Source organism: Hipposideros armiger, unplaced genomic scaffold (assembly GCF_001890085.2).
Source record: "Hipposideros armiger isolate ML-2016 unplaced genomic scaffold, ASM189008v1 scaffold_385, whole genome shotgun sequence".
Lineage (NCBI taxonomy): Eukaryota > Metazoa > Chordata > Mammalia > Chiroptera > Hipposideridae > Hipposideros > Hipposideros armiger.
Genome location: NW_017731735.1, coordinates 360,748 through 377,045, shown reverse-complemented (window position 1 = coordinate 377,045; position 16,298 = coordinate 360,748). Strand labels below are relative to the sequence as shown.

Here is a 16,298-nt window from a genome sequence, read left to right as displayed (position 1 = left end):
ATAGGGAGCCCCTCAGCCATTCTCGGCCAGTTGAGACTAGGAGAGGCGGTGCTGACTCGGTCACAAGCCCAGGGGCTGTCCGAGGGAGGGGCTAGGACGGGTGGGACCGCAGAGCCCGAACTGGAGCAATCTTTCCAGAGAAGGGGTGGGGCTTACAGGGAGAGGCAAGGGTAGTCCGGGGCAAGTCCAGGGTTGGGGAAAGAGGGATGGAGAGTGGGAAAGGGGGTGTTCAGTGCTGGGGCTCTCCCTAGAAGTCTCGATTGTGAGGAGGGGCTAGAGAGGAATCAGAGCGGTGGGAGAAGTAGGAGGAATCAGGGCCTGGGCTGAGAAGGACTAGGAGACTATGAAAGGGAGTAGGCGCGGGTCTTCCTCCCGGAGGGCGCCTTGCCTTCAAGACCGACTGCAGAAGGAGCGGAGCTCGCTTGAGCCGGGCTCAGGCCGGCCAGAGTCGAGTCCCCGGCAATTCAGAAACGAGCGGCATCAGCCTAGAGGAAGGCAGGGAAGAGCTCTAGAACAGGGTTAAAAGCCGAGAGGCTCTAGGGGAGGAGCCAGCGACCATTTACCCTTCTCATTGGCTGGACCTTCTTGGCCACGCCCCATAATTCCCTGACCCCGCCTTGTCTTTACCTTAGACCCCTCCTCTTCCCCTGAAACTGGGTCGCAATCCCGCCCTCTTTCCTAGTACTTCCTGTTCCCGGTTAACCCTGGCGGGGGGTCGGGCGCTGAAGAGTGACAGTGGCCTGAGTGACCCAGGAAGGTTGCGCGGAGTGGGTCTGGCCGCGAAGCTAAATACCAGGCAGGAGCGGCGCCGCTCAGGCCGCGCACAGCCTGTGCGGTGTCCCGGTGGGCCGCGGGACTGGGGCTGACTCCTGTCTCGGGATGCCGGTGGAGGAGGAGAAGCGGGCCTTCCTGGAGGCCCGCGAGGAGCTGGCGAGCGCCCTAAGGAGGGATTCCGGGCAGACGTTTTCCGTGGAGCAGCTCCGGCCACTGCTGGTCACTTCTCTGCCTCCAGCCTCCCGCTACCTGCAGCTGGACGCCGCACGACTGGTCCGCTGTAACGCTCACGGGGAGGTGAGGCCCGATGTGGCTGGGGAGGGAGACTGAGGATCTGAGCCCGGAATGGGGTTCACAGCTCTCTGCTCTCTGACTGCTTCCAGACCCGAAACTACCTCAACACCCTGTCCACGGCCTTGAACATCCTGGAGAAATATGGCCGCAACCTCCTCAGCCCTCAGAGGCCCCGGTACTGGCGCGGGGTCAAGTTTAATAACCCGGTCTTTCGAACTACGGTGGATGCTGTGCAGGTGAAGCCCCTAGGGACTGTTATGGGAGAAGGGAATTTGGCCTGCGCCGTGGGTTGGGTAGAAAGGGCCTGAGGCTGTGCCGAATGTGGAGGGGTTCTGCTCTATTGAGAAGGGGCATTGCTGGGTGATGACTGGCTGTGAATGTGTGGCAGGGGGGCCGGGATGTTCTGCGATTGTATGGCTACACAGAGGAGCAGCCTGATGGGTTGAGCTTCCCTGAGGAGCAAGAGGATCCAGATGCATACCAAGTTGCTACAGTCACACTGGAAGTACTGTTACTTCGGACAGAGCTCACCCTACTGTTACAGGTGAGGTGTCTCTAGTTCTGAGGACTTAAGCACCAGGGATGGGAAGCTCAGCCTAACTCCAAAGCCAGTCTGGGGACTTTCATGCTGCTGAGCCACGGGCATAGTCCCCACAACAACCTGGGAGCTCCCCTTACTAGTCTCCCTGTGACTGTTGGGGGACCTGGGCTTAGAGAGAAGGCCTCATTCCAGGGCTGTAGATTGAGAACTCTTCTTATCTTGTTTACAGAATACCCACCCAAGACAGCAAGCACTGGAGCAGCTGCTGAAAGACAAGGTTGAAGATGATGCGATAAAGGCAAGAATGGGGCTTTGAGGCCTGGTGAACAAAGGGGCAGGGGTTGGCGGACTCCCCAAACCCTTGCCCATTCCCTGCCCTTTTTCCTCAGATGCTCCAGCTCTCAGAGTTTGCCCCCGTACTGAAAGAGATTGCTCCTGGCCCCCTCATGACACCCTCTGCCCCAGGTATTATTGGTCCTGTGTTGGAGGAGGGGGTGTTAGTAGACAATATTGATGGAAATTTGGGGCCCTCATCTGTCTATCTTCCTGGTTATCTTTCTTTGTTTAAAAAAGAGATTAAATGGCTTCTTTGAGTCCAGATATTTTGAAAAGTAGTCTGTGATTTGTCCCCCTCAACAGCACATTCAGCTGTAACCTGGTCTTTTTCAGATAGATGTTCTATTCTTTCTCTCCTGTTCTCCAGGGTCCACTCCTGGTCCCTGCTTCTTCTGTGGTTCTGCCCCAGGCACACTGCACTGCTCAGCCTGTAAACAGGCCTTGTGTCCAGCTTGTGACCGCCTGTTCCATGGGCACCCATCCCGTGCCCATCACCTCCGCCAGACCTTGCCCTGGGCCCCCCAGGCCACCCATTTGACCCCCAGGTGAGAGTCCTTCCCTTCTGGGAGGGAGTGAAATTGAGAGAACTTAGTTACTTGAGTGTCTACCATGTGCCACATTCTGTGCTTCAAGACTGTTTCATAGAGAGGACAAGCAGCCAGTTACTGCCCTCCAGGAGATCACAGACATATATATCAAGCAAGTAGCAGTCACAACAAGATAGATTATTATGGTGTGCAAATAGGTAGTAGAATAGGTAGTAGAAGGATGCTACCTAGTCTGAAGGGTCAGCTCAATCAGTTGGCAATATTTTAAACACCTAGTATGGGTCAGTCCCTATGTTAGGAATATCTACCAGCAAGATGTAAACTTTAAGCTGTCATTTACATGTTGAACAGGCTGTGGGTATGGGAATGTTCCAGACAGAACAAAACAGGCAAAGGCTAGAGTCACATGTCATCATGCAGGAATGAGAGATGCCCGGGGTGAGGGACCCAGGCACCAGGACCCCCCTCAGTAGTTCATGTCTGCTTTCCCATTACAGCTTACCTGTTTCAGCTCCACCACGGCCCCAGTCAACCTCCCTGCTGGCCTTGGAAGACAGCTCTCTTTCTTCTCCTGATCCTGCAAGTGCCCGTCTGCCCTGGCACTGTACTGCCTGTGCCATGTTAAATGAATCTTGGGCAGTGCTCTGTGTGGCCTGTGATCGGCCCAGAGGCTGTAAGGGGTTGGGGCTGGGGATCGAGGGTCCCCAAGGAGCTGGGGGCCTAGAACCTGAGCTTGCACGGGGTCGCTGGGCCTGCCAGAGCTGTACCTTTGAGAATGAGGCAGCGGCTGTGCTGTGTGCCATGTGTGAACGACCTCGGCTGGCTCAGCCTCCTAGCCTGGGGGTGGACTCTCGGGATGCTGGCATTTGCCTTCAGCCCCTTCAGGTAACCTATTCCTGGACTTCCCATTTCTTTATTTGCACCTCTTACCATAAGCCATTCTCTACTTCCTCATCCCGTTTTCCTTCAGTTTCCCCATGTCTTCCTCTCAGGTCCTTATATTTCCATCTTGAGCCTCAGCCAGCTTTCAGTGGCATAATTCTTTCTGCCTTCTCAGCAGGGGGATACTTTGCTCTCTTCTGCCCAGACTCCAGTCTGGCACTGTATTCACTGTACCTTCTGCAACTCGGGCCCGGGCTGGGTATGTGCTATGTGCAACCGGACCAGCAGCCCCATCCCAGTAAAGCACGCCCCCCGGCCCCATGCCAGCTCTTCGGAAGAGCGACTCCCCGATCCAGGGCCCCCACGATGTCTCAGTGTCCCCCTGTCCAGTTCCTGTGGGGACCCTGAGAAGCAGCGCCAAGACAAGATGCGGGAAGAAGGTCTTCAGCTAGTGATCAAGATCCGGGTAAGGATTTGGGTCTGGGATGAGGTGGGGCTGAGCTGCTGGGAGAAAGGAGAGGCTGCAGTTGATTAATAAAACTGGTCATTGTTGTTCACAGCTGCCTTTTGTTGAACAATTCCCATATAACAGGTATCATGTGCTCTGCTCACAAGATCATAGCGTGAGCTCAACCACTGTCAGCATTTTGGTTCAGGCTGACAGTGGATGGAGGACACCCTTCCTGATAGGCCCTCTGGGTGGGACTGTGCTTTAGGAAGGGGAAGCCGCAGGCGCCTGTCCAGAGGAGGTCTTCTCAGCTCTGCAGTACTCAGGCACCGAGGTGCCCTTGCAGTGGTTGCGGTCAGAGCTGCCCTACGTGCTGGAAATGGTGGCTGAGCTAGCTGGACAGCAGGACCGGGGGCTGGGTGCCTTTTCCTGTCAAGAGGCCCGGAAAGCCTGGCTGGATCGTCATGGCAACCTTGATGAAGCTGTGGAAGAGTGTGTAAGGGCCCGGCGGAGGAAGGTACCAGCTGTGCTGGAGGTGGGACGGGGTTGAGGGTTGTGGGTCTCAAAGTCTCTCATTCTCTCCCCTTTGCCTGCTTTTTCCCTCTTCATTTATTTTTCCATTCCCAACTCATAGGTGCAGGAACTCCGGTCCCTGGGCTTTGGGCCTGAGGAGGGGTCTCTTCAAGCACTGTTCCAACATGGAGGTGATGTGGCACGGGCCCTGACTGAGCTACAGCGCCAGCGCCTGGAGCCCTTCCATCAGCGACTCTGGGACAGTGGCCCTGAGCCCACCCCTTCCTGGGATGGGCCAGATAAGCAGGTGCTGGGAGGAGGTGAAGAGCCATGTAGAGGGGCAGAGGGAAGGCTGAGGGGACCGAGCCCTGGGTCTGACAGCTACTTCTTCCCTCTCCGTCTAAATCACATCGCAGAGCCTGGTTAGACGGCTTTTGGCAGTCTATGCACTCCCCAGCTGGGGCCGGGCAGAGCTGGCACTGTCGCTGCTGCAGGAGACACCCAGGAACTATGAGTTGGGGGATGTGGTGGAAGCTGTGAGGCAGAGCCAAGACCGGGCCTTCCTGCGCCGCTTGCTTGCCCAGGAGTGTGCCGTGTGCAGCTGGGTGCTGCCCCGCAACCGAGTGAGCATGTCCCCACTAAACCTGGCCTTAGAATAACTCTCATGCCTTTGGAACCCTACTCCACCCCAACCCCTGTCTCTGGTCCTGTCTTTTGCTCTACAGTTGCCCATGTGCCCCTGAAGTCTCCTGGGAAGGGGAGGGCAGGAATAGGCCACCTTCCCTCACCCCCATTTTTTAATGTTCTCTTATGGAAAATTTCAAACATACAATGGTATAGAAAACTGTTTAACAGATTCCCCCCTCCACCCCCACCATGTATTCATCACCAAGCTTCAGCAATTATAAATGTATGGCCAATCTTTATTTCACCTCCACGCACACAGGATTATTTTGAAGCAAATCTCAGGCATCATATGGTTTATCTGCTGATATTTTAGTATGTATCTCTAAAAGGTAAAACTCTTTGAAAACATAGCCACAAGCATCATTGTCACAACCAAAAAATTAACGGTAATTCTTTAATGTCATCATCAAATCTCTAGTTGGTAGGAACAGGCCCCTCTTATCTCCTGAGCCCCCATTTACTCTTGGTCAGAAGTGGCAGTTCTTTGGCCAGATACAGTCCAACTGAGTTAGGTTGGCTCTGTATCTTTTTTGTTCTATTTTGTTGTTACTCTATTTTAAAATAATTATAGATTCACAGGAAGTTGCAAAACTAGTACAGACTCCTGTGTGCTCTTCACCCACCTTCTCCCCATGGTGACTTCTTATATAATTATAGTACAATATCGAGACCAAGAAATAGACATGGGTACAATCTCAGCTAGACTACAAACCTTGTTCATTTTTTGCATGGATGTGTGTGGTTGGGGGAGGGGGGCTCTACACAATTGTATCCCATGTAGAGATTCATGAAACCACTAACCACAATCAAGATATAGACACCCACAAAGACACCCTTGTGCTACCCCTTTATAATTGTATATATACAACTTCTTCCCTTCCTCCCATCACCTGGCAACCACTGGTCTGCTCTCCATCTCTATGTTTTGTCATTTCAAGGATGTTATATGTGCGTTTGCTTTTAATTGAATATGAATGCCTTTAGGGAGGATTCTTCCTTTTATTTTACTTCTCACCATTGTCTATTTTCCTCCACCTGACAGTATTCAGACATTTAGGCTGCCTGCCTGGCACTTGTTGGCACTGTTGCTACCCCTGCCCAGTTGTTAACTAGACCCTGGTTTCTCATGAATACCTGGCTACTGCCCCTTCCCCAGGCTGGCAGCTGTGGCTTCTGACCCCCTCCCCTCTGCCCTGCCCCCCCCCCAGATGCAGGCTCTGACTTCCTGTGAGTGTACCATCTGTCCTGACTGCTTCCGCCAGCACTTCACCATTGCCTTGAAGGAGAAGCATATCACAGACATGGTGTGCCCTGCCTGTGGTCGCCCTGACCTCACCGATGACACACAGTTGCTCAGCTACTTCTCCACTCTTGATATCCAGGTACTGCAGTGTCTGGGTCTCAGGGCACCCTGGGCTTTGAACAAGAACCCTGCCCACCCTCCACTTCTGCGTTCTGTCCCCAGCTTCGAGAGAGCCTAGAACCAGATGCCTATGCCCTGTTCCACAAGAAGCTAACTGAGGGTGTACTCATGCGGGACCCCAAGTTCTTGTGGTGTGCCCAGGTAAGTGACCTGCACGAAGGAGCTTACTGAAAGGGCTGGGGTGGCGGGGGAGGGGGCGCAGGCCTCAAATAGCTTTATGCCTTTATGCTCTTGCACCCATAGTGCTCCTTTGGCTTCATATATGAGCGTGAGCAGCTGGAAGCAACATGTCCCCAGTGTCACCAGACCTTCTGTGTACGTTGTAAGCGCCAGGTGAGGCACATCCATCCTTCCTGAAATACTTGCTGAGCTACTGGCAGGTACTGTGTTAGACTCGGGGTGTGCTGGAGAACAGAACAGACATGAGCTCTGGGCTCAAGTGCTTACAGACTAGTCAGGGAGGGAGGGAGAGAAGGAGGGAGGAAGGAAGGATGAGGGAAGGAGGAAGGGAGGGAGAGGTGGTGGGAGGGAGGATGAATGGGGAAGCAGGGGTGAAGGAGGAAGGCAGGGTGGGCGTAAGGGAAGGAGGGAAGAAAGGAAAGAAAGTGAGGGAGGGAGAGCGCATAATTATACATGGGCGTAAACTCTGTGAAAAAAAAATAGAAATTTGGGATTAGGAAGAATGGAATGGACCTACTTAGGACAGAAAGGTCAGACAAGTCTTCTCTAAAATGGTTTAATTTAAGCTCAGGCCTGAAAGTTCAGAAGAAGTCAACTATGCAGAGTATTTGGGACAGAAAGAACCACACATGAGTGACCAAAGTCAGAAAAAAGCGTTGTGTGGCTGGAGCCTCAAGCGCAAGGGTGGGAGGAGCAGAGGAGCTAGCTGCCAGGCCTTGAGACCAAATGAAGAAGATATTTGCCTTTCATTCTAAGACTAAGCAAGGGGTGATATGATCTCATTTACCTTTTTAAAAGTTTAATATTTTATATCAAAAAATCGCATCTGTATTATGAAACGTAATAGTAAAATAAACATCTCAAACCCAACTACCAAACCTCAAAACTAGAACACTCCCGATCCTGTTACAGCTGCCTGACTTACATTTTCAAAGGCATGTTGGCTGCAAGGTGGAGGGTGGACTGTAGGGGTGCCTGAGTGGAGGCTAGTAACTGAGGCAAGACCTGACCTGGCCCAGAGTAAGGTGGTCACAGTAGGGATGAAGAGAAAGGGGACAGGGTTGAGAAATAGACATTGGTACCATGTTAGCTAGACTTGCGCGTTGGAAACAAGGTCTGCTGGTGAGTATGTGGTAGTATGAAGAAATGAAAGAACCGAGGGTGGCCTCTCAGTTTGGGATTTGAGCAAATGGTGGATAGCAGTGCCATAAACTAAACCAGGGATCACTGGATAAGAATGGAGGGGCCAGCAAGAAGGGCCTGGGATGGGGCTTCCATGTGACGATTGCTTTCCTTTCGGCAGTGGGAGGAGCAGCACCGAGGCCGGAGCTGCGAGGATTTCCAAAACTGGAAACGTAACAACGACCCAGAATACCAGGCTCAGGGCCTTGCAATGTATCTTCAGGAAAATGGCATTGGTAAGGCTGCCCCACTCGGCCTGCTTGCCCAGTATTCTATCGTTGCCAGCAGCTCTCTTCCTGAGGGCCTTGAGGAGCAGTGGCAGCCCCAGCCCTGACCTGCTGTCCCTTGCAGACTGCCCCAAGTGCAAATTCTCGTACGCACTGGCCCGAGGAGGCTGCATGCACTTTCATTGCACCCAGTGCCGCCACCAGTTCTGCAGTGGATGCTATAATGCCTTTTACGCCAAGAATGTGAGCCCAGAGAATGGGGATGGAAGGGATAAAAGGATGGGGGGCTGCCCTTGGGTTTGAGGGGCAGAAGCCACTGAGGAGCGGCCCAGGGGAAGAGAAGGAGGTCGGTGGGGTGTAAATTACCTCTCTGTGTCCCCTCTCTCCCTCTGCTTGCTTCAGACCCTCCAGTGTCTCCATCTCCCCCCACCCTTATACCCCTCACACAGGGGTTCCTGAAAGGCCAGGACCCCAACAGTCTCCAACTTCCCTCTCCCATCTCGGTTTCCGCCAGAAATGTCCAGACCCGAACTGCAGAGTGAAAAAGTCGCTACATGGCCACCACCCCCGAGACTGCCTCTTCTACCTACGGGACTGGTCTGCCCTCCGGCTCCAGAAGCTGCTACAGGTCAGGCGTGGCCAGCCTGGCTGGGTTTGTAGGCTGCCCAGGAGAGGAGGCAGGGCCCAGGGTGGCAAGAAGGGAAAGGCTCTATGCTGGGAAATCTAGTGGGCTGGCATCAAGGAGAATCTAACGCCCATCCATCTGCCCCTCAGGACAATAACGTCATGTTCAACACAGAGCCCCCAGCAGGGGCCCGGGCAGTCCCTGGAGGTGAGTGTCAGGGCAAGCCTTGGAGAAGGGGAGAGGATGGCTGGGCGCCCACTGTGCAGTTGGTAAAGGAGAGGCTTGGGTCTGGGGTCAGACCTGAGCTCAAGGCCTGTTCTGTGCTGACGTGTTGCATGCCCATTGGCAAGTTAACCTCCCCGAGCCTTGTTACTCCCTCTGTAAAATGGGGGTAATGCCCACCTTGCAGCTAAGCTATTTTACATGAGGCCACATTAAAGCACCTGGTACTTGATACTAATTTTCTTCTTCTATTCCCAAAGGATAATGATTTCATTAGTTAACTCAGTGAGTATTTAATGAGACTTGCTAGTTGCAGTCTTAGGTTCCATGAGGGCAACTAGAAAGGTGCCACATATTATTCTAATATACTCCACTTACCATCTAGATAGAGTAAGACCTTCACAGAATAAGTGAACTTTGCACACACTAAATCACAAAAGAGCTGTTTCAAGACGTATGTGATTATGGGACAAAAGCCAGCTTGGATAAAAGGGACAGCAAGGTCCCTGCTGTATCAGAGCTGGTCTGCTACAGTGCCATCTCTAAGTTCCCCCCACCACTACCACCACTGTTGGAGCAGCGGCTTTTCTGTCCTTCAGCCCCTCCCTGGATGCTGCCTCCCGTGCCTCCATCCCAGCTCTCCTGGGGCTTAGTGGTCAGTGGCCTTCTCCCAACAAAGGGTCCCTTCCTGCCCTTACCCACAGGTGGCTGCCGAGTGATGGAGCAGAAGGAGGTTCCCAATGGGCTCCGGGATGAAGCTTGTGGCAAGGAGACTCCAGCTGGCTATGCGGGCCTCTGCCAGTGAGTGCCAGGCAGGAAGCATGGTGTTGGGGAGAGGGAGAGGAGTGCTGAAGGTGTGCCCAGGTGGAAAAGTGGGTCTCTGGGAGCAGTAGGTCCTGCAAGGAGTAGGAGGGAGGGGCTCTCTGGGCAAGGGTCTGGATAGGTAGTAGCAAGCAATGTGCATGAGTTGTCAGTGCCTACATGTGCAGCAGGCGAGGGTTGTCAATCTTATTCGTCCAAGAACGCCAGGGCCTAGCAAGGTGCTGGGCATAGTCAGTTAATATTAGCCGAACAGAAGAACAAATATCCCGCCCTCTCATCTCTCCAGGGCACACTACAAAGAGTATCTTGTAAGCCTCATCAATGCTCACTCACTGGACCCAGCCACCCTGTATGAGGTGGAGGAGCTGGAGACGGCTGCCGAGCGCTACCTGCATGTGCGCCCCCAGCCGCTGGCTGGGGAGGATGCCCCCGCCTACCACACCCGCTTGTTACAGGTGAAGCCTCCTGCCAGCCTCACCTCTGACCCTATGCTCTGAAAGTCCCCTATCCAGCCTGTGTCTGAGCTCCAGGCTTCCAGGATCATCATCTTCTCTCCTTCTGCAGAAGCTGATGGAAGAGGTGCCTTTGGGACAGAGTATCCCCCGCAGGAGGAAGTAGCTGAGGGCAAGGGTCCCAATGAGGGTCTCATGGCCTGACTCCTGCAAGAACAGCTCCAGCACCAATAAAGAAGCATCTCCTTGCGCAGGCCTCTTGGTTCTTCTTCCTGGCCCTACCATCTGGGGGCACCAGGGAAAGGGGGGTGAACAGAGCTTTGCTAAAAGGGACCCCTACAGCCCACCACCTGACCCTGGACTCAGGATGAGGAAAGAATTGACACCGTGGATGGCTAAGGGAAGCCCTCCTTGCCCACTTGGCCTGGGCTGACTTCCTCCTTTTCTGCCTCCCTTCTTCCCTTCATTGAATTGAGCTGATACTTGAGGTCATCAAATTGGTACCAAGCAGGCAACGAGGGGGAACATAGATGCACAGGTGTACAGAGCTATCCAGAGTCCCTGGGGCCAGACTGCAACAGTCTGCGGCCTCCCGGGAGAAGCAGCAGTGTCACAGAGATTGTCAAATACAAGCAATGAGTATCTGAGGGAGGATGAGGAATGAACCTGAGCTGGGAGGGTTCCTCCTGTGACTGATTCCAACAGTGAGATTCTCAGATGCTGCTTCCCCCTAGTGGCCACCCGTTGCCCTGCAGCTCAGACCACGTGATTTCAGGGAAAAGGACCTCCCCAGGAGGAGAACTGAAACTTAGGGTGGGGACTGTAGAAACAGGGTGGAGTTATCAGGAAGCTGCCTAGCCAGGAGCTGAGCTGAGGTCAGCTGAGCCCTGGGACAGCCTGCACAGCAGCTCAGGTAAGATCAGCCAAGAATTGGTGGCAACCTGGGTCTAGGGCTAGAAAGCCCAGCTGGATTGGAGGTGCGGGATGGAGGGGCTGCTCCTGGGGGCCCCCTCTGCTAGACTGAGGAAGAAAGAGGACCTGAGAGCCAGAAAGCAGGAGGTTTGGCCTCAGTGAGAGACTGACCAGTTGCTGTGTCCCAAGCTCTACAGGCAAAGACCAGGAGGACCTGCTACCTGGTTGTTCAGGGAAGAAGGCTGTTGATCCCAGTCTACTTGACCACTTGTTTGCTGCCTTCTGGCCCTGCCCACTTACGCTGCAGCTCCGCCCCTGCTCCCCCCCAACCACTAGGGCAAGCAGAGGGGAGGGATGGTGGAAGGAAAGGTTGTAGGGTGGTAGGTGAAGAGTGTTGGTAATGCATCCTCTAAGCAGATACCGCCTCTGCCAATGCTTGGGGATCTAGACAGCGCCTCTCACCAGGAACAGAGCACCAAGGAAATTCTTCCAAACAATAGATGCCTGAAAAGTCTTAAAAGTTCAGACCAATGCCTAAGGTTTCCTTCCAGATGTCACAGCTTGGAGTGTTAAAGACAACGTATATATTTTTTTCATTGCCAGTGATGGCAGAAACAAAACTATTTGGCTTCAGAGAATTTTGAGATAAGTCTAGAGAAAAAGATGGATGGGTTCTCTGGGGACCCTTGCCAGAATACAAACCAAATAGCCAGGGCCTCAGCAGATATTCTCTCCCAAAGGGTTGGTTCTACTGATGCTGCCTGCTGTTCTTATCCCCAGGATGGCATCAAGCAAGGTGCGCTGCACCCGAAAGCTCCGAAGCTGGGTGGTGGAGCAATTGGAGAGCGGAAAGTTCCCAGGGGTGTGCTGGGAAGATGAAGCTAAGACCATGTTCCGGATTCCCTGGAAGCATGCCGGCAAGCAGGACTTCCGAGAGGACCAGGATGCTGCCTTCTTCAAGGTGAAAGGGCCTGGGAACTGGTCCCTCCCTCCAAGTGAGGGATGGAGTCAACACTGGTGTTCAAGGGGTTGCATATGCCTGGATTTTAGGTAAAAGGGAGATTAGAGGGTAGAACCAACGACGTAATTATCAGAGCCAAGTGCAAAATGGAGAATGCAAAAATTATTAAGGATTTCAAGATGGCAACGGCTGAGCATAAACCCAGCACAGGCCTTTCTGTGCAAGTGCTCACGCTGCATCTCCATGAAGCTGACCCTGGTGGAGAGTCAGCTGGGGTCTATAACATGCTGCCTCTCTTCATTTCCTCTGTTTCCAAGGCCTGGGCGATATTTAAGGGAAAGTACAAGGAGGGGGACATGGAAGGCCCCGCTATCTGGAAGACTCGTCTGCGCTGTGCTCTCAACAAGAGTACTGAGTTTGAGGAGGTTCCTGAGAATGGCCATAGGGATGGGGCTGAGCCCTATAAGGTGTATCGGCTACTGCCACCAGGAACCCTCCCTGGTGAGTGTCCCCTTGCCCACCACTCTAGAATCAGCAGACTGGGGAGGAAGGATGGAGATGAGCATCCAAGGAGGGTGGGGGAACTCCTTCCAGGTTCCTTGGTCAGAGTTCTACCCTGTCCCTGTCCTTGGGACCTCCTACCCAGGTTCTCCTCAATCCTGCCCACCTTTTCACTGTCTCTTATCTCTCCTTTATCCGTTGTCCTCACTTAAGGCTCTGACCATTCTCTTTCCCCTCAACAATATTCCACAGCCCCAGCAGGGACACAGAAATCACCATCAAAGAGACATCACAGCTCTGTGTCCCCTGAGAAGGAGCCGGATGAGGGTACCACTAAGAACTGTATACTTAGCCCCTCCTTGCTCCAGGACCCCCTCAAAAACGTAAGAGCTGGGGAAGGAACTGGGTGGGCCTGAGGGCAGGACAGTAACTAGGGGGAGAGGGGGCCAACGATAGACACTATGTCTGCAGGAAGAGGTGGGGGCCAATGGGGGAGCAGGCCATTCAGACTTTGGGAGCAGCAGCAGCAGCAGCAGCAGCAGCAGCAGCAGCAGCAGCAGCAGCAACAGCCCTGAGCCTCAGGAAGGTACCACCTCCCCTGCCTCTTGTCATCCCCTATGTCACACCCTCTGGCCCTTGGACTCCCCCGTCCCACTCTGAATGACGTGCCTCTCCTCCCTTCCAGGTGCAGACACAACTGAGGCCTCTTTCCAAGGAAATCAGGCACCCCTGGAGCTTCTGCCCCCTCCAGACTCAGGTACTGGGCATGTCTGACCTCTCCCTGCTCCCTGTCCCTACAGGTCATCTTCCTGTGGCCATGCACACATGATCTAATCTGTCAGGGCTTGCAGCAACCTGTGCTTACCTTACTCAAACAGAGGCATTGGTTTCCATGCAGTGCACCTGGCCAGGCTCCAAACAGCTTGCTTCTCAGAAATACCCCCCTTTGCACTCTGTTCCCTGGAAATCTGCTTTGGGACATTGATTTCTGTGGGTTAGTAAAAGGCCCAATCTCTTGGACCTTCTTGTAAACTGTAAGACCTTGGGAATTAAGCCTTGAGACCTCAGTGTGAACCTGTGTATTAGCTACTTTCCTGAGTAATAGGAAAGTCTGACAGGAGGCCCCTTAGCTGGTGAGGGTGGGGAAGTGAGGATAAGGGGGGAGGCCCCTGCCCCACAGCCTGCCTTGTCCTCCGCAGTCCTCGCTTGGTTTCCCTCTTGGGCCTCACATCCCTCAGCAACAAAATGAGGACGTTGGATTTGCAAGGAGCCCCTCTTTGTTTCCTCAGAGCCCCGTGCTGACCAGGTGGACCCCTGGGAGAGGCACTGGTACATTTGGTCATTCTCTGTCTGCAGACTACTCGCTGCTGCTCACTTTCATCTACAGTGGACAGGTGGTGGGTGAGGCCCAGGTGAAGAGCCTGGACTTCCGCCTTGTGGCTGAGCCCTCAGGCTTCCAGTGTGGCATGGAGCAAGTGGTATTTCCCAAACCTGGCCCAAAAGAGCCCACCCAGCGCCTGCTGAGCCAGCTTGAGAGAGGTGTCCTGGTGGCCAGCAACTCCCAAGGCCTCTTTGTGGAGCGCCTTTGCCCCATCCCTGTGTCCTGGAGCACGCCCCAGACCCCACCTGGTCCAGGCCTGCATCTGCTGCCCAGCAACGAGTGTGTGGCACTCTTCAGAACCAGCTACTTCTGCAGAGGTGAGGCTGCTGCAGCCCAGCACCCGAGCCCTTACCCCCACCTCTTAGTCACCCCAGGCCCTGCCCTCACCCTGTGCTCCCTCCAGCAGATCCGTCATCACAGCCCATGCATGGCACCCCTACGCCTGCTGGGTGCACATCCTGTAGGGTCCTATGCTGAGCCCTGGCAGCCCTCTTTCCGTAGTCCAGGCTGTGGAAGATGAGGCTCAGGTAGAGCCCAGCACAAGAGTGTCACAGCTGAGAGCACCGTCACACTGACACATACGTAGTCATGGGAAGGTGCGCCTTGCGGCCCTCTCCTACACACACACTGGCTCACACATCCATCCACACATTCGGGAGAGCTGGGGTACGTTACACACCCTGGCACTACCACACTCCAGACGTCCCCTCAGATTGCCCCTCTCCAATCCAAGCTTTGAAGTCTACTTCCTGCCTCCATTCAACTCTAAGTCTAACCTTGGGAGTGGGGGCCAGGAGTACAGGAAACTCAGAGCATGTGTGTTCCCAGGGCCATGGGTGCTCTAGCATAGGGAGGTGCAAGCAGGCAACCAAAGTGTGGGCACATCTATGTTAGCAGCCAGGGCTGCTGCCGTGAGGACTCTAAACTCTCCCAGCAGAGAGCATGTCAGGTTGTGTAATACCTCTAAGTATTTCTTAAGAAAGGAGTGCCTTTTCCAACTGCACATAGGAGATTAGCCTCTAGTTCCTAGCATTTCTGGCATAAGACAGCAGCCTCGTGACCCTGCAGCTCCTGCTCTGGCCTTGGTCTCCCCGTGGCCTCAGTGCCACTTCTCTTTCTCCATTATGTGTTCCTACCTATTCCCTCCCTGCCTGTGGCCCTCTCCCTTCTCTTTCCTTTTTTGTAACCCTCGACCCTTTCTCTTTCAGACCTGGCCAAGTACTTCCAGGGCCTGGGCCCCCCACCCAACTTTCAGGTGACACTGAATTTCTGGGAGGAGAACCCTGACCCCAGCCACACCCTACAGAGTCTTGTCACAGTGCAGGTGAGCTCGGGGCAGGGGAAGAACAGCTACCTATGCAGGCAGGGTGGAGGGTGGGGGTGGGGGATTCCAGGAGGAAAGGGGCCTTCTCAGGGCAGGGATAGGGGCTGTCCCTGCGGTGTTCATGATACCTCTCCCCACCTCTTTTTGGCACAGATGGAGCAGGCCTTTGCCCGACATTTACTGGCGGAGACTCAAGAGGACCAGGCAGCCATTCTGTCCCTGGTGCAAAGCTTAGGGGACCCACCTTCCTCCTCTCCACTCTGTTCCCCTCTATTTTCTTTGAAAGAGACTTGTTCTCCACACTATTGACCTGCCTCCCTCGGTGACAATTCTTCACGGTTGCCTGTGATGGTTATGTCCTTGAATTTCTCACGATGTCTGACGGGTAAAGAGCTCAAGCATGACTTTTATTTTTTTTATTTTTATTTTTATTTTTTTTGAGATACACCCTCTTTTATTTCTGAGGAGCTGAGCTGGGAAAGTCCAAATGATATGAACTTAGGGGGACCTTTCCTTCATCCCCCAACCCTATAGCCAAGCACTTTATATTTTCTTCTTGATCTTCACTGAGGTTTTAAAATAAAATTTTACTGAAAAATGAATCAATATCTGATTTGTTGGGCAAGAAGGTAGCGGGGGTCACAAGGAGATGACAGAGATGTAACTTGAGAGCAGGGCACTTGGGTTCTCTCCTGCTGACATCCCCGGGCCCCTATCCTCCCCTCCACCCACAGGTTCTGGCTAGGAAGCAGTCTGGGCTCTGTGGGTTCTGGGCATGGCTCTCTGTACCCTCTAGGCAACCAGGATTAGGGCCAGGGTCAGCCCCAAGAGGGTCACTGAGCCTACAACCACCAGCTTCACATGGGAAGGTCCGGGCTCCACAGCTCTTGGCTAGAGGCCTGATTTGGGCCTTCACAACAGACAACCTAGGGTTAGACTCTGGACTGGGCTGCTTGTCATTCTTGCTCCCTGTACACTCACTTCCACCACATCAGTCCATCAGCAAATCCTGTCATTCCTCCAAAAGCTATCCAGAATCTTGACTTCCACTACCAATACTGTG

The 16,298-nt window shown here is 53.8% G+C and overlaps 2 protein-coding genes across 4 annotated transcripts; both read left to right on the top strand.

Annotated features, from left to right (window-relative positions):
* The first annotated feature begins 30 nt into the window (after positions 1-30).
* On the top strand, positions 31-10,405 carry RNF31 (ring finger protein 31). Of its 3 annotated transcripts, none has more exons than XM_019663170.1 (21): positions 31-1,071; positions 1,158-1,304; positions 1,457-1,612; positions 1,839-1,907; positions 1,999-2,074; positions 2,313-2,490; positions 2,991-3,378; positions 3,551-3,841; positions 4,092-4,340; positions 4,458-4,643; positions 4,753-4,959; positions 6,232-6,405; positions 6,489-6,587; positions 6,690-6,779; positions 7,930-8,044; positions 8,160-8,278; positions 8,550-8,663; positions 8,810-8,867; positions 9,587-9,683; positions 9,991-10,159; positions 10,269-10,405. In XM_019663170.1, the coding sequence occupies exons 1-21, from the start codon at positions 880-882 to the stop codon at positions 10,320-10,322; spliced, it is 3,228 nt and encodes a 1,075-aa protein (XP_019518715.1). In that variant the 5' UTR covers positions 31-879; the 3' UTR covers positions 10,323-10,405. The 3 variants fall into 3 exon arrangements, with proteins under 3 accessions (XP_019518715.1, XP_019518714.1, XP_019518713.1); XM_019663169.1 differs by having other exon boundaries at positions 4,092-4,358; positions 10,272-10,405; XM_019663168.1 differs by having other exon boundaries at positions 4,092-4,358.
* Positions 10,406-11,075: 670 nt separating this feature from the next.
* Positions 11,076-15,837, top strand: IRF9 (interferon regulatory factor 9). The gene is made up of 8 exons (XM_019663171.1): positions 11,076-12,029; positions 12,347-12,530; positions 12,783-12,913; positions 13,002-13,116; positions 13,216-13,287; positions 13,887-14,228; positions 15,120-15,235; positions 15,389-15,837. Exons 1-8 carry the CDS (start codon positions 11,823-11,825, stop codon positions 15,542-15,544), a joined length of 1,323 nt encoding a protein of 440 aa, XP_019518716.1. The 5' UTR covers positions 11,076-11,822; the 3' UTR covers positions 15,545-15,837.
* The last annotated feature ends 461 nt before the right edge of the window (positions 15,838-16,298 follow it).